The 23,117-nt window shown below is 39.4% G+C and overlaps 1 protein-coding gene and 1 pseudogene across 1 annotated transcript; one reads left to right on the top strand and one right to left on the bottom strand.

Moving 5' to 3' along the window:
* Nucleotides 1-7,165: 7,165 nt before the first annotated feature.
* On the bottom strand, nucleotides 7,166-9,054 carry LOC710460 (actin, cytoplasmic 1 pseudogene; annotated as a pseudogene).
* Nucleotides 9,055-11,177: 2,123 nt separating this feature from the next.
* LOC704365 (large ribosomal subunit protein eL34) lies at nucleotides 11,178-11,614 on the top strand. The gene has a single exon (XM_001089444.5). It carries the CDS (start codon nucleotides 11,211-11,213, stop codon nucleotides 11,562-11,564), a length of 354 nt encoding a protein of 117 aa, XP_001089444.3. The 5' UTR covers nucleotides 11,178-11,210; the 3' UTR covers nucleotides 11,565-11,614.
* Nucleotides 11,615-23,117: the final 11,503 nt, after the last annotated feature.

A 23,117-nucleotide genomic window follows, 5' to 3' on the forward strand; every position in this document is an offset into this window, starting at 1 on the left:
AAACACACCACCTCCCTTATTGCATAAAATGAGCTTTAGATTATTTTATCCCTATTTCTTAACATCTACTTGAAGAGCTCAAGCATTTAATATATATTATCCTGCAATAAGTAAAACATATTTTGAAGATACAAAATTGTGGCTCAGTAAAATTGAGTAGTTTGCTCAATGTCACACAAAAGGCTGAAAAAGAACCCAAATCTTTTGCTTCTTGATATAATGAATGGGATACTGGATCCTGTTCCCTTACTCTATAAAGACAGAACATGATTTTGTAATTCGGTGTTGGTTGTGTGCTTTTGTGGGCAGGAAGGAAAGATGAGTCATTTTAGACTAAGAGCTACTTCTGATATTGTTAAGGTCAGCTGATTAGACATTTTAGTTTCACCTCCCACCATAGTTATCTTTTGCCATGTAATATAACATAGTCATCGGTTCTAGGAATTATCACTCAGACATATTTGGGGAGCCATTATTACGCCTACAGCATACATCAATCAAAAATGGAGAAATATACAACTCAACAATAAATGTTTAGATTTCAATATTGGGCTCTCAATAATTGATAGAATGATTAGACAGGACATCAGCTAGGATATATAAGACTTCTGTGCCTTATATGTATTGCTATACATATATCAAACAACTTGACCTATCTAACATCTATATAATACTCCACTAAACAGCATAATACACATATACATATTCTTGCTTGTGCAAGACCAAGTGAGATTTATCCCAGGAATGCAAAGTTAGTTTAAAGCCAAAATTCAATTAACGTAATAGGTGCAGAACAGGCATTTCACAAAATTCAATACCCTTTTATGATAAAAACACTCAACAAAGTTGTAATAGAAGGGAACTTCCTCAATCTGAGAAAGGGCATCTATGAAAAACCTATAGTTACCATTATCATCCTATTTCATGGTGAAAGATTGAATGCTTTTCCCCCAAAATCAGAAACAGGGAAAGGATGTCCATCTCACCAATTCTACTCCACATTGCACTGGAGGTCTGGCCAGGACCTCCTAAGGTGTCCCTGAAACACATATTAGAACTGATAAACAAGTTCAGCAAGGTTGCAAAAGACGATACCAATATATGAAAATCAATTGTATTTATACATATGTATATATAAAGAATGAACAATCCAAAAGTGAAATTAAGAAAATAATTCCATCCAAAAGATTACCTAAAAGAATAAAAATTTAGGAATACATTTAACAAAAGAATTGCAAGACATGTGCAATAAAAATTATAAAACATTGCTGAGGGAAATTAAAGAAAATTTAAATAAATGGAGAAGGTCCATGTTCATGAACTGGAAAACTTCTTATTCTTAAAATGGCAATTATTCCAAATTAATCAGTAGATTCAGTGTAGTCCTCATCAAAATTCCAGCAGGCTTTCTCTTTCTCTTTCTCTCAATTTCTCTCACAAAAATTCATAAGCTGATCCTAAAATTTTTATGAAAAACCAAAAGACGCAGAAGAGCTAAAATGATTTTTAATAGAAATTTGGTGGCCTTTCACTTTGCAATTTTAAAAACTATAAAGCTATAGCAATCAAGACAAATCAAAAAAATAAACAATAAGAAATGTTGGCAACAATGTGAATAAACAAGAACTCTCATTTCCAAAGTGGTGTAGCCACTTTGGAAAATGGTTTGGCAGTTTCTTTAAAAGTTAAATATACTTTTCCCATGCTACCTATCAATTCCACTCCTTGGTGTCTATCCAAGCTAAATGAAAACATTTGCCCACGCAAAAAACTCGTACACCAATATTCATAGCAGAAGCATCCACAAAAGCCAAAACACGGAAGCAAACCAAGTGTCCACTGATGAATGAATGGATAAACAAAATGTGGTATAGCCAAATAATAGAATATTTTTGGCAATAAAAAGAAATAAAGTAATGATACATGCCACAACATGAAAGAATCTCAGAAACATACCATGTGTAAGAATCCAGACACAAAAGACCACATATTGTATGATTCTTTTTATATGGAATGTCAAAAAAAAAAAAAAAAAAGCAAATCTATAGAGACAGAAAGTAGATTAGTGGTTGCCTGGGACTGGAAGTAAGAATGGGAAGTGACTAGAAATGGGCACAAGATTTCCTTTCAGGTCAATGAAAATATTCTAAAACTAGGTGATGGTAATAATTGCACAACTCAGTACATTTACTAAAAATCATTGAATTGTGTACTTAAAGTGGATACATTTTATGGCATATAAATGATATCTTAATAAACTTAGTTAATAATTCTAATAGAAATCAAATTCTCCATTTAGGCACAGAACACACTTCAGCTACTTTAGAGTATTGGCTAGTGGTTGCTGCCTATAAGGCAAGGCCCTCAGGGGCATCTTTGTATATAAAGGTAATAACTATAATAGCATTTCTTGAGTTCTTACTCTAAGTCATACACTATCTAAAGCACTTGAAATGCATTTGTTCTTTTAATGCTCGTAATAAATTTACCAGTTAAGTAACGTGTTCAAAGTCACACAGGTGGCCAAACCAAGATTCAAATGCATGTCTGCCTGACTCTAGCATTTGCTCTATATTCTCACATTCTTGAGTTCTTACATGAAACTAGAACAAAGAAAAAAAAAATCACCACCTTTAGAGAGATCTAGAAGACTTGATACCTGCTTAACAAACTGGCATAATAGCAATTATGATCACAGACTTCAAGACAAAGAAAATGAATTCATCTCTAATGCTGTGTAAAAAAAGATCACTGCACTTAGTGGCTTAAAACAACAATAAACATTTAATAGCTTCCACAGTTTCCAGGCGTCAAGAATCTGAGGACAGCATGGCTCAGTGGTTCTAGTTCTGATTTCTCATGAGGTTGTACTCAAGATACCAGCCAGGGCTGAAGTCAAATAAAGGTTCACCTAGGGCTGGAGCATCTGTTTCTGAGGTGGTTCACTCACACGCCTAGGAAGTTGGTGCTGACTGTTGGTGGGAGTTGCCTTAGTTCCTCTCTCCACATGGTCCTCTCTACAGGGCTGTGTATGTGTCCCCATGACAAGGTTACTAGTTTCCTCCAGAGCAAACTGTCCAAGAGCCCAACGTGGCAGCTAGGCTGTCTTTTATGATCTAACCTCAGAGGTCACACATCATCACTCTGCAATGTCCTATTCGGTATAGGAAGGGTCTACACAAGGACTTGAATGTCAAGAGGCAAGGATCATTACAGTCCTCCTTGGAGGTTGGCTGACACAGCAAATGTTTAGCTCACTCTGCTAGGGCTGGGAGAGCTGGAACTGTCAAGCATTCCGTACCACATTTACCAGAGACATACACATGACAGTCCAAATAAAAAGTACTCTAAAGTCATGGACAGCCACCTGTCTCTTTGGGCTGCAGCCCTGCTCTGCTCACTGTACACAGCAATCTGAGTGGACTCAGATGGTGAATGGGGAGCCAAAAATGTGGCTTTTGGTGCCTCTACAGGCCCCTCATCCTGTCCATCTGATCTCCTATCCTGGACATATTTCTTTGCACATCCCACATTCCCTACTTCTCATCGAAATGGGCCTGTCCTATATTTGATCTTCTTAAATTTTTTGTTTCATCTAGAGCTTGGAAAGCTCTAAGTCTGCAATACTAATTCAAGGTAGTGGGTTAGAAACTCATTTGGTATAGCTGCATTCTAACTGCCTTCTAAAGCTTTAATCCGCCCAAATGTATGCATATGGGAGTTTGGTCATTTGCAGGCAGAGAGGAAGCATTTCTGATTCTGTAACTCATATCAAGTTGATTCAAACCATAGATTCATGTATTTATTCATTCAATCAGTCAGCCAACCAGCATTTATTGAGTGCCTACTATGTACCAGGCACTTTCCTAGGTACTATATAAAACTCATCTTGCGTACTGTGAATGAATGGCAGCAAAACATGTTATAGGTTCCACAGCTGCAGAGTGTAGAAAGATCAAACATGGCGCTCCTTCCTAAGGTTCCAAGGGAAGATACAGAGTCATCTTCAAGTACAGCACTCTATAATATGCACATATTACTACTGGAAAGGTACATTTGTTAACATCTCAGCCATACCTAGGAAAATCTTGTCAGCCAAAAAAACTCAAATTAGTTCCTTCGAGTGCAGCTTTTTAAAAGTACATTTAAAATACCACCCCCATGAAAACTTCAAAAGGTACATTTCTGAACCCTATGAATATGAAAATATAATTCCCATCTAAGAGTTGATATTCTGCTTAAAATAAGGTAGCTCACAAATGTTGCCTCCTGAATAATTAGATATTACAAGTGTTAAGAGCTGTCAGGACAGGGTACCATAGTTATAGAAACCAGATAATTAAAATTGTCTTACATTCCTCAGCAACTTGTCTTTTCCTCATTAACAAAGAGAAGTAGAGGAACGGATCACTTATACAATCAACAAAAGCTCCTTAATGCTCTCTCTGTACAGTAACTAACTGTGCTGGAATTTGGAACGCAGAGGTGGACAGAAAGACAGAACCCAACGTCATTGAGCTTAAAATGCAGTAGGAAGGCATGAATCAAATAAATATTTCAGAAATGTATTCACAAGGGCAATGAGTATAAGAAGGAAAAGATGGTCCCAAAATAATTTATGCTACCATGCACTTCAAAAACACCATTTTATGACCAAGACTGTGCTCCTATTTTAGCATGCAGGGAAGCGGTATAACATATTCATCTTGGAAAGTAAGTTCTCAAGTCTCACTATTTGAGTTCCAATTCCAGCTCCACCCCTTAGAAGCTGCAAGACCTTGGGTAGTATAAATGCTCTCTCTAAGCTCCAGGTTCCTCATCTGAAAATAAAGCCTACTTTGAGGTGCCCTTGTGATAATTGAGATGATATCTGACAAATCATACTGCCCGACATATTATAATGAGTATCTATAATTTTATTAACCATGGCTTATTTAAGGTAATATTAAAATTACTTTTCATTCCTTGAAGAAACATTAGCATTATAAAAGAAGGTTTGGGTTTATATTTTCTCCACGAATTTATTCAACCATTTATTTATATCTTTGACATTTTTCTTGCCAAAGCTAAGGAGAATATAGAATACCATTTTATTTTTGTTGTTGTTTTGTTTTTCAAATGTATTTATTTTTAAATTGACATATAAAATTGTATGTATTTATCATGTGGAACATAATGTTTCGAAGTATATATACATTGTAGAATGGTTGAATCTAGCTAATTAATAAATGCATTACCTCACATAGTTGTCACTTTGTGGTAAGAACACTTAACATCTACTCTCTTAGCATTTTTCAAAAATATATCATTATTGACAATAGTCACCATACTATACAACAGACCTCTTGAACTTATTCCTCCTACCTAATTGTAATTACGTATACTTTCACCAATATCTCCCTAACTCCCCTCCCCGCAACCACCCTAGCCTCTGGTAGTTGCCAGTCTTCTTTTTAATTCTATAAGGTCAACATTTTTAGATTCCACATATGAGTGAGAATATGTGGTATTTGTCTCGCTATGCCTGGCTTATTTCACTTAACATAATGTCTTCCAGGATCATCCATTTTGCTGCAAACAACAGAATTTCCTTCTTTTTTGTAACTGAACAGTATTCCACTGTGTATATGTACCACATTTTCTTTATTCATTCATCCATCGATGGACTCTTAGGTTGATTAAACATCATGGCTATTGTAAATATTACTGTGATCAACATGGGGGCACAGATATCTCTGCAACATACTGATTTTATTTCCTTTGGATATACACCCAGTAGTGGGATTGCTGGATCCTAAGGTAGTTGTATTTTTAATTGCTTGAGAAACCCCCATAATGTTTTCCATAATGGTTGTACTAATTTATATTAGCATGCAATTATAAATTATATTAGCATGCAAGGGTTTCTTTTTCTCCACATCCTTTCTAAAAGTTGTCTTTTATCTTTTTGACAATAGCCACTCTAATAGGTGTGAGCTTATCTCATTGTGGTTTTGATTTTCATTTCCCTGATGATTAGTGATGTTGAGCATTTTTTCATATACCTGTTGGTCATTTGTGTGTCTTCTTTTGAAAAATGCCTATTTAGGTGATATGGTTTGGCTGTGTCCCCACCCAAATCTCATCTTGTAGTTCCCATAATCCCCACATGTTGTGGGAGGGACCTTGTGGGAGGTAACTGAATCATGGGAGCGATTACCCCCATGCTGTTCTCATGATAGTGAGTTCTCACAAGATCTGATGATTTTATAAGGGGCTTTTTCCCCTTTGCTCAGCACATCTCCTTCCTGCTGCCCTATGAAGAAGGTGCCTTTCTTCCCCTTTGCCTTCTGCCATGATGGTAAGTTTCCTGAGGCCTTTCCAGCCATGCATAACTTAAGTCAATTAAACCTCTTTTCTTTATAAATTACCCAGGTCTTGGGTATTACTTCATGGCAGTGTGAGAATGGACTAATACATTAGGTCTTTTGCCCATTTTAAAAATCAGATTGCTTGTGTTTTCACTATTGATTTGTTAGAGTTCACTGCGACTTTGGTTATTAACCCCTTATAAGATGTATGGTTTGCAAATATTTTCCCTGTTCTTTAGGTTGTATCTTCTGTAAACCAAAAAGTATCTGAAACAGGTCTCAATCAATTTAGAGGTTTATTTTACCAAGATTAAGGGTCATGGCCCATGGTACAGCTTCAGGGGCTCCTGAGAACATGTGCCCAAGATGGTAGGGCTATAGGGTGATTTTATACATTTTGGGGAGACAGAAGTCATAGGCAAAGACATAAATCAATATAGGTAAGGTATACATTGGTTTGGCCCACAAAGGTGGGACATCTCAAAGCAGGGGGTCTTCTAGGTCATAGGCACATTCAAAGGTTTTCCTGATTAGCAAATTGGTTGAAAGAGTTAATCTCTGCCTGAAGAGTTAAAGTCAACTTGACTTAAGGTAAGGAGGTGGTTGTGGAATCCAAGATTCTTGTGATATAGATGAAGGCTCCAGGTAGCAAGTTACAGAGAGAATAGGTGGTGAATGTTTCTTATTGGACCTTAAAAAGGTGTCAGACTCTTAGTTAATTCTCTCCTGGAACAGGAAAAGACCTGGAAAGGGAAGGGCATTCTCTACAGAATGTAGATTTCCCCCACCCATAAGAGATGGTTTTGCAAGGCCATTTCAAAATATGTCAAAGAAACATATTTTAGGATAGAATACTTTGATTTCCTTTAGGGCCTGTTATCTGTCATGTGATGTTATACCAGAGTAAGGTTGGAATTGGTATCTTTTTTTTTTAAAGTGTGCACTTTTATTCAACTGGTCTCAAGTCAGTGTACAGGTAAGCCCTGGCTGCTTCCACACCTCCACCGGCTCCCAGTGAGACCAAAAATTTTCATATATCTCAAGTTGAGGGGCAAAAAAGAGGGGTCTCAATGGCTGATCATTCAAAATAAAACAAAATTTTAAAAGTATTAAGGTGAATATTAAAAATTTTTTGCATTACATGATTTATATGAAAGCAATGCTATCACCTCCCCTGTGTGGAGAGGACTGGGGCATTCTTTTTAGAGAGAAGTGGGGTGGCTTTTGGGAGGGCAAGGGACTTCCTGTAACAATGCATCTCGTGATATTTGGAATGACTATTTAAAAAAGGAACAATGCACAATCAAAGTCCTCGGCCACATTGTAGAACTTTGAGGGATGCTCGCTCCAACTGACTGCTGTCACCTCCACCTTTCCGGTTTTCAAATCTTGAGTCAAGCTAAAAAACAACAACAAATAATAATAATCATAATAACAGTAAGACCATGCCAATCTTATCTTGTTTTCTGGCAAGTTGGGTTTTTGTCAAGAATGGATGTAATACAACTAAGTCACAGTCCACCTAGAAGCATCTGCTGTGGGTGATGAAGGAGCTGGCCTCTTGGTATTTTTGCTTGCTGATCCACATCTGCTAGAAGGTGGACAGGGAGATCAGGATGGAGCCATCAAAACACACAGAGTATTTATGCACAGGAGGAGCAATGATCTTGATCTTTATCGTGCTGGAAGTCAGGACGGTGATCTCCTTCTGCATCCTGTCAGCAATGCCAGGGTACATGGTAGTGCCGCCAGACAGCACTGTATTGGTGTACAGGTCTTTGCAGATGTCCACATCACACTTCATGATGGAGGTGAAGGTAGTTTTGTGGATGCCACAGGATTCCATGCCCAGGAAGGAAGGCTGGAAGAGGTATTGGGGCAGTGGAACCACTGGTCGCTGATGGTGATGACCTGGCCGTTGAGCAGCTCCTGGCTCTTCTCCAGGGAGGAGCTGGAGGCTGCAGTGGCTATCTCCTGCTCGAAGTCCAGGGTGATATAGCACAGCTTCTCCTTGATGTGAAGCATGATTTCCCACTCAGCAGTAGTGGTGAAGCTGTAGCCACCCTCCTTGAGGATCTTCATGAGGTAGTCAGGTCCTGGCCAGCCAGGTCCAGAGGCAGGATGGTGTGGGGGATGGTGTACCCCTCATAGATGGGCATAGTGTGGGTGACCCCATCACTAGAGTCCATCTCAATGCCAGTGGCACTGCCAGAGGTGTACCAGCCTGGATGGTCAAGTACATGGCTGGGGCATTGAAAGTCTCAAACATGATCTGGGTCATCTTCTCATGGTTGACCTCGGGGTTCGGGGAGCCTCGGTCAGCAGCATGAGGTGCTCCTCGGGAGCCTCACATAGCTTGTTGTAAAAGTTGTGGTGCCAGATCTCCATGTCGTCCCATTTGGTGACAATGCCGTGCTCTATGGGGTATTTCAGGGTGGGGTCAGAATGCCTCTCTTGCTCTGGGCCTCATTGCTCATGTAGGATTCCTTCTGACCTAGGCCCAGCATCATGCTGTGGTGCCGTGGGCACCACATGATGGAAGGGAGGACAGCTGGGGAGCATCATCGCCCATGAAGACAGCCTTACACATGCTGGAGCCTTTGTCGAAGATGAGAGCAGTGATATCATCATTCATGGTGATCTGGCAGTGGGTGTAGACTGGTGGTGGAGTGGGGAGGGTGAGGTTCTGTGCCTGCTGGGCAGATGCAGTCTCCACAGTCTAGAGTTGGTATCTTATTGCTACAAAGAATCTGTTCTGTCACTCTTAGGATCTCTATTTTAATGGTAATGCTGAGTTGTGTCTAAACTCCAAAAGGGAGAGGGTATAATGAGGCATGTCTGACACCAGCCTCCTTCCTGTCATGGCTTGAACTAGTTGTTGAGGTTTCTTTGGGATACTCTTGGCTGAGAGGGAGATCCACTTACTCAGTTGGGGGTCTTAGAACTTTAATTTTAGTTTACACTTCAGTCTGTCAATTGTTTCCTTTGCTGTGCAGAAACCTTTCCATTTGATGTAATCCCATTTGTCTATTTTTGCTTCTGTTACCTGTGCTTTGAGGTCGTGTTAAAAATAAATAAATAAACAAAATAATTGCCCAGACAAATGTCTTAAAGCTTCTCTCCTGTTTTTGCTTCTAGAAGTTTCATAGTTTGGGGTCTAACATTTAAGTCTTTAACCTTTTTTGTGAGTGGATTTTATACGGTGAGAGATAAAGGTCTAATTTCATTCTTCTGTGTGTGTCTACCCAGTTTTCTCAACACCATTTGTTGAAGAGACTGTCCTTTCCCTATTGTATATTCTTGGCACCTTCATCAAAAATCAGTTTACTGTAAACGTGTGGATATATTTCTGGGTTCTCTTTTCCATTCCATGGGTCTGTGTGTCTGTCTTTATGCCAGTACCATGCTGTTTTGATTACTATAGCTTTGTAGTACATTTTGAAGTCAGATAGCGTGATGCCTCCAGCTTTGCATTGTTTTTCTGTGTTTTGTTTTGGTTTTTTCCTCCAAATTTCTTTGGCTATTCAAGGTCTTGCATGGTTCCATACAAGCTTTAGTATTGTTTTCTATTTCTGTGAAGAATGTCATTGGTATTTTGATGGGAATTGCATTGAATCTATAGATTGCTTTGGGTAGTATGGGCATTTTAACAATTTTAATTCTTACAATCCATGAACACAGGATACCTTTCCATCCTTTTTATGTCTTCTTCAATTTTTTTTTCAGCAATGTTTCCCAGTTTTCAGTGTAGAGATTTTTCATCTCCTTGGTTAAATTTGTTCCTAAGTATTTTAATTTTTGTAAATATTATAAATAGAATTTTTAATCTATTTTTCTGATAGTTTGCTATAAGTGTATAAAAATGCTACTGAATTTTGCATGTTGATTTTCTATCCTACAACTTTATTGAATGTGTTTATTGGTTCTAACATTTTTTGATGGAATCTTCAGGGTTTTCAGTATGTAAGATTGTGTCATGTGCACACAGGGACAATTTAACTTCCTCCTTTCCAATTTGGATGCCTTTTATTTGTTTCTCTTGCCTAATTGCTCTGGCTAGTACTTCCAGTACTATGTTGACTATAAGTGGTGAGAGTAGGCTTCTTTGTGTTATTCCAAATCTTAAAGGAAAAGCTTTCAACTTTTCCCACTTTTAGTGTATTAGCTGTGGATTTATCATATATAGCCTATATTGTGTTGAGGTACATTCCCTCTATACTCAATTTGTTGAAGGTTTTTATCATAAAGAGATGTTGAATTTTGTCAAATGCTTTTTCTGCATCTATTGACATGATCATATGGTTTTTGTCCTTCATTGTATTAATGTGATGTATCACCTTTACTGATTTACATATGTTGAACCATTCTTGCATCCCTGGGATAAATCTCATTTGATCATGGTGGACAATCTTTTTAATGTGCTGTTGAATTTAATATTTTATTAAAAATTTTCAAATATCTATTCATCAGGGATATTGGCCTGTAGTTTTCTTTTTTGGCTGTGTCCTCATCTGGTTTTAGTAATGTGGTAATGCTGGCCTTGTAAAATTAGTTTGGAGGTATCAGTTTGTTCTCACATTGCTATAAAGAAATACCTGAGACTGGGTAATTTATAAAGAGAAGAGAATTGGCTCACAGTTCCACAGGCTGTACAGGAAGTACGATGCTGGCATCTGCTCAGCTTCTGGGAGGCCTCAAGAAACTTACCATTATGGTAGAAGGCAGAGGGGAGCACACATATCACATGGCTGGAGTAGGAGCAAGAGAGAGAGGGGAAAGGTGCTACACACCTTTGAACAGCCAGAGCTCGCAAGAACTCACTCACTTCTCTTCTGGGGACGTTGTCTGCAGGCACTCAGAATGGTCCAACGTTTGACATACCGACGTAGGCTTTCCTACAATACAGCCTCTAACAAAACTAGGCTGTCCCGAACCCCTGGTAATAGAATTGTTTACCTTTATACCAAGAAGGTTGGGAAAGCACCAAAATCTGCATGTGGTGTGTGCCCAGGCAGACTTCGAGGGGTTCGTGCTGTAAGACCTAAAGTTCTTATGAGATTGTCCAAAACAAAGAAACATGTCAGCAGGGCCTATGGTGGTTCCATGTGTGCTAAATGTGTTTGTGACAGGATCAAGCGTGCTTTCCTTATCGAGGAGCAGAAAATCGTTGTGAAAGTGTTGAAGGCACAAGCACAGAGTCAAAAAGCTAAATAAAAAAAATGAAACTTTTTTGAGTAATAAAAATAAAAAAAATTAAAAAAAAAGAACTCACTCACTATCACAAGAACAGCACCAAGTGGATGCAACAAACCATTCATGAGAAATCTGCCTCTGTGATGCAGTCGCCTCCCACTAAACACCAACTTCAACATTAGGGATTATAATTTGACACGAGATTTGGACAGAGACACAGATCCAAACCATATCACTCCTCTTCAATTTTTTGGAAGAGTTTGAGACTTCATGTTACTGTTTCTTTAAATGTTTGGTAGGATTCAGTTGTGAAGTCATCATGTCCTGGGCTTCTCTTTAATCGGAGACTATTTGTTACTGATTCAATCTCCTTATTCATTATTAGTCTATTTAGATTTTGTATTTCTTCATAATTCAATCTTGATAGGTTGTATGTGTCCGGGAATTTACCTGTTTTCTAGGTTATCCAATTTGTTGGCATACAATTCTTCATAATAATTTCTTATGATCTTTTGTTTCTATGGTATCAGTTGTAATGTCTCCCTTTGTGCCTCTAATCTTATTTGAGTCTTCTCTCTTTTTTTCTTAGTCTAGCTAAAGGATTGTCAATGCTGTTTATCTTTTTTTTTCTTTTTCTTTTTTTTTTTTTTTTTGAGACAAAGTCTCACTCTTGTAGCCCAGGCTGGAGTGCAATGGCACAATCTCAGCTCACTGCAACCTCCGCCTCTGGGGTTCAAGCAATTCTCCTCCTGCCTCAGCCTCCTGAGCAGCTGGAATTACAGGTGCCTGCCACCATGCCTGGCTAATTTTTGTATTTTTAGTAGACAAGGGGTTTCACCATGTTGGCAGGCTGGTCTTGAACTCCTGACCTCAAGCGATCCGCCTGCCTTGGCCTCCCAAGGTGCTGGGATTACAGGTGTGAGCCACCGTGCCCGGCCTTGTTTATCTTTTAAAAACAGCAACTCTTCATTCCACTTATCTTTTCTATTGTTTTTCTAGTTTCTATTTCATTTATTCCTGCTCTGATCTTTATTATTTCCTTCCTTCTACTAATTTTGGACTTAGTTTCTTCTTGTTTTTCCAGTTCCTTGAGGTGCAAGTTTAGGTTATTTGAGATCTTTCTTCTTTCTTAATATAGGTGTTTACTGTTACGAACGTCTTTCTTTTTTTTTTTTTTTTTTTTTTTTTTTTTGTTGAGACGGAGTCTCCCTCTGTCGCCCGGGCTGGAGTGCAGTGGCCGGATCTCAGCTCACTGCAAGCTCCGCCTCCCGGGTTTACGCCATTCTCCTGCCTCAGCCTCCCGTGTAGCTGGGACTACAGGCGCCCGCCACCTCGCCCGGCTAATTTTTTGTATTTTTAGTAGAGACGGGGTTTCACCGTGTTAGCCAGGATGGTCTTGATCTCCTGACCTCGTGATCCGCCCGTCTCGGCCTCCCAAAGTGCTGGGATTACAGGCTTGAGCCACCGCGCCCGGCCCGAACGTCTTTCTTAGAACTGCTTTTGCTGTATCCAATAGGTATTGGTATGTTGTGTTTTCATTTTCATTTATCTCAAGAAAAGTTTTAATTTCCCTTGTAATTTCTTCATTGACCCATTCGTTGTTCAAAGCACCTCTTCACAGGTGCTGCATTTTGTCACCCGGACCTTAAGAAGCAGTTTGTCCCCCCAAGTAATATATATACCCTTGTGAGAAAACCTCCTTTAGTTTCTAATTAGAATTCCCCCTGCTCATGGGCCTTGGACTTTGTCCCTGGCAACAAACTGGAGAGCATGCCATGTTTTCCTCCCGCATCACATGCTGCTCATGTCCTACCCATAGCTTGTCAGCCCTTGCCAACTGCCAACATCTGCATCTCTTTGCCTGAGGTTTCTTCAGTAGCCTGCCTTCCCTGCTCAAGGACAAGTTTCTTGGATACCAATGACCCACAAGCGTAGATGTAGATGACTCTGCTGCTTGTGTTCTACATTGGCTTCTAGAGTTCCCCAATATAATGGAGCTCTAATTAACCATGGTGGTAACTAGCTTGATAAAGCACCATTTATTGGCTCCTTTCTTACCTGTCTCACTCCTCTACTCTGTTGTTGGTATTTCTCAGGATTATCTCCCAAATAAACTATCTGCACTAAAATCTTTGTCTTAGGATCTACTCCTTGGAAAACCTACACTAAGTTGCCGCCTCATCTCACAGTCTTTCTCTCCAGGAACAAAGAGCACAGGCCCACATTCCCCATGTAAAATCAACACATACCAACAGATGCCTGAGGAACTACCAGTTCCTCAGTCATAACCAGGCTTTAAATGCAATTCAGCCCCTCTACTACAAATATAAGTATCCTCCCATATACAGAGGTCCTCTTCCTCTATCCAGAATTTTGCCTGGGTTGGATGTCTCGGGATCTATAGTCCCGAGAAGAACTACAGGAACTTCTCAGGTTCCTATAGTTCCCCAATCGTCATAATGGCAATATTGTATTATATTAACATGTTTTATTAACCATTGATGCCATCATACTCTAAGATTTGTGAGGGCAAAGACCATGTCTGTCTTGTTTACCATTCATACCTATTATATATGATAGTGTATGGTGCAGAGTCAATCCTCAATAAACATATGTTAATTTCAACTAAATTTCCAGGGAATTATAAAAGCCTGACACCTCAGATAGCCTAAAACCAGGGGAAAGGAATAAACTCATTAATAATATAATTTGTGGAATGTCAGCAATATGCCTGGCCCTATCTTAAGTAATTTACAAGCATTATTGTATTGGTTACTCATATTAACCCTATGAGATAAGTTCCACTATTCTCATTTTAGAGTTGAGGAATCAGAAATAAAGTTCACCCCTGCCAGATATACACTTCTAAGTAGCAAAACTGGAATTAAACTCAGATCTTTCTGATTCCAAGAGTGAGATTATCAAGCACTAGACTGTCTCTGTTGAGAATCTCACAAGACTATTCTGCTTCAAGCGTCATCATAGGCAAAGCACTATTTATTGATAATAGTGATAGTGTAATGACCATTAAAATGAGTATAGTGGGTTGAATGGTGGTCCTCAAATGATATGTCCATGTCCTAATTTTCACAATCTGTGAATGTTATCTTATTTGAAAAAGGGATTTTTGCAGATATAATTAAATTAAGAATCTTGAGATGTGAAGCTCATCCTTGATTATCTGAGTAGGCTCTACATCCAATGACAAGTAGCCTTATAAGCAACACAAAGAGGAAGAAGACAGAAAAGAAGGCATTGTGACCACAGAACCAGAGATTGGAATGATGCAGCCACAAACCAAGGAATGCTTGGAGCCACCAGAAGCTGGAAGAGGCAAGGAACAGATTCTCCACTAGAGACTTCTGAGAGAGTGTGGACCTGAAAACAGCTTGATGTCAGACTTCTGGCCTCCAGAACTGTGAGACAATAAATTTCTGTTGTTTTAAGCCACCAAGTATGTAGTAATTTATCGACTTAAGTTCAATACCTTATGCCTGGGTTATGTGGTGTTCTACTGACTCTGGCCAGATCAGACATTTTTCTGGCCAGCCCACAGCACAATTGTGTGGCAAGCTGGAGTGTTAGGCTGTCAATGGAAATCTCTGAATGTCTACAATACGTCTCTCTCTAGTGCAGGAGATCACAGGGTCATGAAACTTAAGAGATGATAGGGATCTTGAAGAGCATGTGGTTTGACCTCTCCCCTAGGCAGGAATTCTGTTTTCCAGAGTTACCAGCAGGTGGCCAATCAGCCTCTTTTTGAACATTTCCCCAATGAGTAGTGTACCCCTCTCATACCATATCCCACTTCATTTATGGACAACTTTCACTAGAGAGTTCTCAACATCGTTGAGCCCTAATTATCCCATTACATTTTCCATTCAGTTACCAAAATTCTATCTTGAAGACCCATAAAAGTAAGTCCTAATTCTTCTTTCATATTAACAATTCCTCAAGTTATTGAAAATACCCGTTATGTTCCTCAACTATCTAGCAACTAGCCTCGTTCAACTTACCATTACTCAGGTGAAGTCATTTTTAAACCTCTCACCATATCATATTCTTCTCATTTATTCATACAATTTAAAATATGGCACTGAGGGCTGGGCATGGTGACTCATGCCTGTAATCCCAGCACTTTGGGAAGTCAAGTTAGGAGGATCACTTGAGTCCAGGAATTTCAGACCAGCCTGGGAAATATAGTGAGACCTTGCCTCTACAAAAAATTTTTAAAAATTAGCCAGGCATAGTGGCATGCATCTGTAGTCCCTGCTATTCAGGAGGCTAAGGTGGGAGGATCGCTTGAACCCAGGAGGTTGAGGCTGCAGTGAGCTATGATCACGTTACTGCACTCCAGCCTGGGCAACAGAGAAAGACCCTGTCTCAAAAACATATATATATATATAATATATATATATATCACTGAGAACAGAACACAATCTACACATAACTCAGGCAGGGGAGAGTGGGACTATTACCTTCCTTATTTTAGGTTTAATTCGTGCATCCTAAGACTGCATTCACGTTACAGAGAATGGGTGTCATATGATTGACTCATTCCCACCTTCCTGGTAGCTGAAATCTAAGACTTTTACAGAATTTCTGTTAAACCCGATTGATTTTGGAATCTATAGGAAGTGTTTTTTTATTCACTTCTGGAATTGCCTCTTGTTTGTTTCAGCTAATTTTTCCAGGCTGTCACAATACTTTTAATGCTAATTTATCATCTGGTTTATTAGGTTGCTTTAGCTGACTCTCATTCCCATGCTCCTCCTACCTGGAACCTAACAGTCTGTCTCCAGGCCCTGATTTAAACCCTTCCTTGCTGGACTCTTAGAACATGCTCACACACTCCTATTATAGGCCATTTCTCCTTACCCTTGACTCTTCTCAAATCAGAACAACCAATTTCTGGGCCAGGGCTCCAATCTCTAAAATATCTTCCTGCTTGCTCTGACCTTCTTTCATTCTATTATGTCAGAAACTCGCAAGTACTCAAGCCTATTGAATCATAATAGGATGCATGTAAGTGCAAGGGGCAGCTAGCACCTTATGAGACCCAGAAAGACAGCCAACATTTCATAAATGGCATCAAAGAAGTATGCTAGGTGTGACCCTGGGAAATTACAGCATCTTTAAGAAGGTTCACAGCAAGGCTTTGGCAACCTTTTTTCTCTGAGCTGCAGGTATAAACTTGAAGAACCCAAAAGTAGCTCTCCTAGGCCTAGTGGACTAGTTCCAAAGTGCTAGGGGCATCATCATCTGAATTATCAAAACTGACTCAGTAAGAAGGGTCCAGAGTTCAGTAAGGTTGATGGGCATAACAAATAGTATCTTGTCAACACTTTGCAGTTGCTCTTTTTTAAACTAAAAGGCATGGTGGTAAGAGAGGTGAATGGGAGTGGCAGGGAGGTATCACACGCTTGGGAGAAAAGAAATCCTGTTTCATGCCACCATTTCTGATTATTTTTCTCCATTTCGTGTCTGAAAAAAAAAAAAGTGTGAGAGGAATACTTCATGGTGGTGAAGAGATAATGCAAGAAAAACAGAGGAAAAAAACTACTCTTTCCAAGCTGCTTTATTGTTATTTTCCAGATTTTTATGTTACTTATGCTATTGAGATGCTGTCCATTTTAAAAGTATTTATGACAGATGATAGAATCAGAGAGCTAAAAATAATAAAAATTAAGCAAGTCCCATCAACTCACACAGTGATACTTTATACCTACATAGCACTTTACTGTTCTCAAAGCACCTTTTCATGCATTAAAACGTCACAACAACCTCACGGGATTACCATTATTATCACTGCTTCAAGATGATATTTAGTAAAGTGAAGAGACTCGCCCAAGTTCATAAAAGTAGTGTGCAGAGACAAAACTTGGACTTGAACCAATATATTCCAAGCAGTATTCTTTACACCATGACACAGTTATCTTGAAAGAAAAAGAATGAATCGTTACTAGCATAGCTCCCCTAAAAAACTGCAATTATCTTTACATTTCATAGCAAAGGCTTGGAGATTCTCTTCTGTTATACATATAAGAAAATAACACAATTATTCTCCAAGTCTTCCATCCCAATCAGTCTATCTCAGTCCACAAAGATGTCTTTAACTACTTTAATTTAATAATTCAACGTAACAAATGTTTAGTGAATGCCGGCAATGAATAGGTGCTATGCTAGCACAGCAGAAATTCAGTTATCTTGGCTCTTAGAAATCTTACCAACTAATAGAGAACACAGTTGTCTTAGATATCTATTGCAGCAAAACAGACCATCCCAAAATTTCATAGTTTGAAAACAACCACTTATTGTTGCTCATGATTCCATGGGTTGGCTAGAATGGCATTCAATGGTCCCAACACCAACATCAGGTTCAATGAGAAGGACTCACAGAACTCAGACAGGCTGTTATACTCATGGTTAAAATTTATTACAGTGAAAGAATACAGATTAAAATCAGCAAAGGGAAGAGGCCCATAAAGCAAAGTGCAGGAAAGACCAGGCATGAACTTCTCCCAGTGGAGTTCACAATAAGGACAGCACTTAGTTCTCCCAGAAATGATGTGTAGCAACATGCACGGAATTTTGCCAACCAGAGAAGCTAACTTGAGCTTTTCTGTCCATAGTTGTTATTGGGGCTTGGTAATGTAGGCATGGCTCCTACACAGCTGATCCTATTTTATACCTCCTCCGAAATCAAGCTGATATACTACATAGTCCAAGGCCCCTACCACAAATGACATTATTTGCAAAAACTATCGGGTGTAGCCTGTAACACCCAGGTTAAAAAATAAATAAAAACACTCTTTTCAAGCAGAACCAAACTTTCTTTTGGCAAGGTTAATTCTTTGCTGCATATCCACATAGTGTGTGCTGGGGCTACAGACATTTGGAGACTTGATTAGACTGAAACATCCAAAATGGCTCACTCAGATGGTGACAGTTAGTGTTGGCTATTGGCTGGGAGCTCAGCTGGGACTGTCAACTAGAACATCTTATACATGGCCTCTTCACATAACTTGCCTATCTCATAACATGGCAAGTGGATTATAAGAAGAAGCCTTCCAGGGCCGGGCGCGGTGGCTCAAGCCTGTAATCCCAGCACTTTGGGAGGCCGAGACGAGCAGATCACGAGGTCAGGAGATCGAGACCATCCTGACTAACATGGTGAAACCCCGTCTCTACTAAAAAATACAAAAAACTAGCCAGGCGAGGTGGTGGGCGCCTGTAGTCCCAGCTACTCGGGAGGCTGAGGCAGGACAATGGCGTGAACCTGGGAGGTGGAGCTTGCAGTGAGCTGAGATCCGGCCACTGCACTCCAGCCTGGGCGACAGAGCAAGACTCCGTCTGGAAAAAAAAAAAAAAAGAAGAAGCCTTCCAAGCATACAAAACGAGAAGTTGCAGATCTCCTAGGGCCCATCCTTAGAATTTCCAGTGTCACTTATTCTGTATTCTACTGATCAAAGCAAGTCACAGACTAGGCCAGATCAAGAGGAGGGGAAATAGTCTCCATCTCCATCTCTTGGTAGAAGTGAAACATAATTTACAGCCGTATTTAATGCATGAAACAGCAGATGCATTTCTTTCTCAAGGGACAAAGTTCTCCAAACTACAGTGATACTGCCCTTGTTGGAACAACACAGCTGGAGAGAAGTCTGAATCCTACTCTGGGATCTCAGAACTGCAAGTGTGTTGGAGCCGAGGACAGACCACACTGGTAGGCCATATAAGAGTGTATAAGAGGCATACACTCTGGGCCGGGCGTGGTGGCTCACACCTGTAATCCCAGCACTTTGGGAGGTCAAGGTGGGCGGATCACAAGGTCAAGAGATTGAGACCATCCTGGCCAACATGGTGAAACCCCGTCTCTACTAAAAATACAAAAATTAGCAGGGCATGGTGGTGCACGACTGTAGTCCCAGCTACTTGGGAGGCTGAGGCAGGAGAATCCCTTGAACCCGGGAGGCGGAGGTTGCAGTGAGCCGAGATCACGCCACTGCATCCCAGCCTGGCGACAGAGCAAGATTCCATCTAAAAAAAAAAAAAAAAAAGAGGCATACACTCTATGTGACAAGCTGGAGGAGAGATCGTGAGTGCTTTGTAGTCTGCAGCTGCTGATTGCAGTCAATGGAAGACAAATACATATATACATATATAGGTATGCATACATACTAAACAACCACATAAAAGCTGTTACTTTACCAATGTCCCTGATGACCCCAAGAAAGCTACTGTCTCTATGCCCCTTTCTGGGATATAAACCAGTTGCTAGAAACTTTAAACACTTAAGGGTCTTCGTTTTGCAAATCTGTACCACTGAACTGGCTTCACTAGTCCTAAATATAGCTTTGGTCACATGAGGAAGGCCTTGAAAACCAACTGCACGTGTGACAGCTCCACGAGACAGGCATTTTCTGGATTGCTTTCAACCCTAAAAGAATTTGATAAAACAACAAAATGATTCACCAAAATGACCAAGCAACCACAGGTTCAAGACATCATTTCCAGTTCTAGTTTAAGAGAAGACTTTTTTATGGCTTTAGTTAGTGATGCCCTACCTCATTAAAAAAGAGATCAAATTTTCAAAACAAATGAAGAGGATTTCTTAAACATCCTAACAACAGCGTGTTAAACATTGATGTAACTGAAAGAAGAAACAGATAAATCCACGATTATAGCTGAACTCTTCAACAATCCTCTCTCAGTAACTGATAAAACAAGCAGACAATCAGTAAGTACATACATTATTTGAACAGCACTATCAAATAACTTAACCAAATAGACGTTTACAAAACACTCCATCCAGCAAGAGCAGAATACACATTTTTCTTAAGTGCACAGGGAATATTCACTAAAATAGGCCACATTCTGGGACATATAACAAATCTTAATAAATTAAAAAGAATAGAAATCATATAAATAACATTTTTAGACCAACCGTAACAAAATTAAGCTAGAAATCAATAACAGAAAGCTATCTGGAAAATCACCAAATATTAATAAATTAAATAATACCCTTCTAAGTAATCCATGGTTCAAAAGAAGAAGTCTAAAGGGAGATATTAAAATACTTTAAACTGAAATAAAAATAAAAGTACAACATATAAAGATTTGTGGTGCTACAACATGGATGAACCTTAAAAATATTGTACTAAGTCAAATATGCCAGCATGAAAGGACAAATATTACATAATTCCACTTGTGTGAAGTACCTGGTATAGGCAAATTTATAGAGACAGAAATTAGAACAGAGGTCAGCACATCCAGGGGTAGGAAGAAATGAGAAGTTTAATGGGGATAAGTTTCTGTCAGAGATGATGAAAAAGTTCTGGAAATGGATAGCGGTAATGGCTGTACAACATTGTGAATGTACTTAATGCCACTAAATTGCACACTTAAAAGTGGATAAAATGATAAATTTTATGTTACGTACATTGTACCACAATTTTAAATGTATTAAAAAAATTAGTGGGGGCCGGGCGCGGTGGCTCAAGCCTGTAATCCCAGCACTTTGGGAGGCCGAGACGGGCGGATCACGAGGTCAGGAGATCGAGACCATCCTGGCTAACACCGTGAAACCCCGTCTCTACTAAAAATACAAAAAACTAGCCGGGCGAGGTGGCGGGCGCCTGTAGTCCCAGCTACTCCGGAGGCTGAGGCAGGAGAATGGCCTAAACCCGGGAGGCGGAGCTTGCAGTGAGCTGAGATCCGGCCACTGCACTCCTGCCCGGGCTACAGAGCAAGACTCCGTCTCAAAAAAAAAAAAAAAAAAAAAAAAAAAAAAAAAAAAATTAGTGGGACCCTGATAAAATAGTGTTTAGAGGGAAATTTATAGCATAACACTAAATACAAATATTAGAAATGAAGAAATATCTAAAATCAATGGCCTAATCTTATAATTTAGGAAACTAGGAAAAGAAGAGCAAATTAAATAAAGCAACCTGAAGGAAAGAAGTAATTAAAAAATAGAGAAAATCAATAAAGTTAAACCTGGCTCTTTTGAAAAAATGAATAAAATTGGTAAATCTTTAGACAGCCTAACCAAGAAAGTAAAAAAGAAAAGACACAAATTATCAGGCCGGGCGCGGTGGCTCAAGCCTGTAATCCCAGCACTTTGGGAGGCCGAGGCGGGTGGATCACGAGGTCAGGAGATCGAGACCATCCTGGCTAACATGGTGAAACCCCGTCTCTACTAAAAATACAAAAAACTAGCCAGGCGTGGTGGCGGGCACCTGTAGTCTCAGCTACTTGGGAGGCTGAGGCGGGAGAATGGCGTGAACCCGGGAGGCGGAGCTTGCAGTGAGCTGAGATCACGCCACTGCACTCCAGCCTGGGAGACACAGCGAGACTCCGTCTCAAAAAAAAAAAAAAAAAAAAAAATTATCAATATCAGGAATAAGAGAGGGAGTTCACAGATAATCACACAAACGTTAAAAGCTTAATAAGGGAATACTATGAACATCACTATGACCATAAATTCAATAACTTAGATAAATTGGGCCATTTTCTTGAAAAACACAAGCTATCAAATATCACTCAAGTTGAAAGAGATAACCTGAATAGCTCAATATCCATTGAAAAAATGCAATTGATAGTTTAAAACCTTCCCAGAGAAAGAACTACTGGCCCACATGGTTTCGTTGATGAATTCCACCAAGCAGTCAAGAGAGAAAGGATATCAATACTACATAATCTCTCATGGAAAATAGAAGGAAGGAACACTTCCCAATTCATTTAATGAGGTTAGCATTATCCTAATAACAAAGTCAGACAACGATATGACAAGAAAAAAGATTACTACAGATGACTATGTCTCATGAATATAGATGCAAAATTTTTAAACAAAATATTAGCAATTTAAGTGCAACCATGTAGATCAAAAGGACTATATATCAAGACAAGGTGGGGTTTATCTCAGGAATAGAAAGCTGCTCCAACATTCAAAAATCTATATTAAAATTTTTGAAAACACATTAAGAGACTAAATAAGAAAAGCCATATGATTACATCAACAGATGCAGAAAAGGCTTTCAACAAAATTTGACATCCATTTATGATTTTAAAAAATTTCGACAAAGTAGGCATAGATGGCAACATTCTTAACCAAATAAAGGTTATCTGCAAAAACCCATAACTAACATCATAATTTGTCACAGCCTGATGGCTTCTTCTTGCTCACTGCCCTGAAAAAAATCAATGAGAACAGCAGGTGTTGCAGCTAAGAAAGAGTTTAATCACAGGGCTGGCCAAGCAAAGAGAACAGGGAGAAATTTCTCAAATCTGTCTTTCTGAGAATTCAGAGGGTAGGATGTTTTTTAAGGGTACTTTGGCAAGCAGGGGGCTGAGGAACTGGAACAATTGATTAGCTGGGAATGAAATCACAAGGGGCATCTAAAACTGGCTTCGTGCAGCTGAGTCAGTTCCCAGGAGGGGAGTGCTTCTCAAAATCTGATGGCATCTCTTGGTGTACCAAAATGCTAAATCTGAAAAATATCTCCAAGACCAGTTCTTTCGGTTTCACAATAGTGATGTCATCTATAGGAGTAGTTAGGGAAGTTAGAAATCTTG

The sequence above is a fragment of the Macaca mulatta genome, chromosome X (genome assembly GCF_049350105.2).
Source record: "Macaca mulatta isolate MMU2019108-1 chromosome X, T2T-MMU8v2.0, whole genome shotgun sequence".
NCBI classification, from domain to species: domain Eukaryota; kingdom Metazoa; phylum Chordata; class Mammalia; order Primates; family Cercopithecidae; genus Macaca; species Macaca mulatta.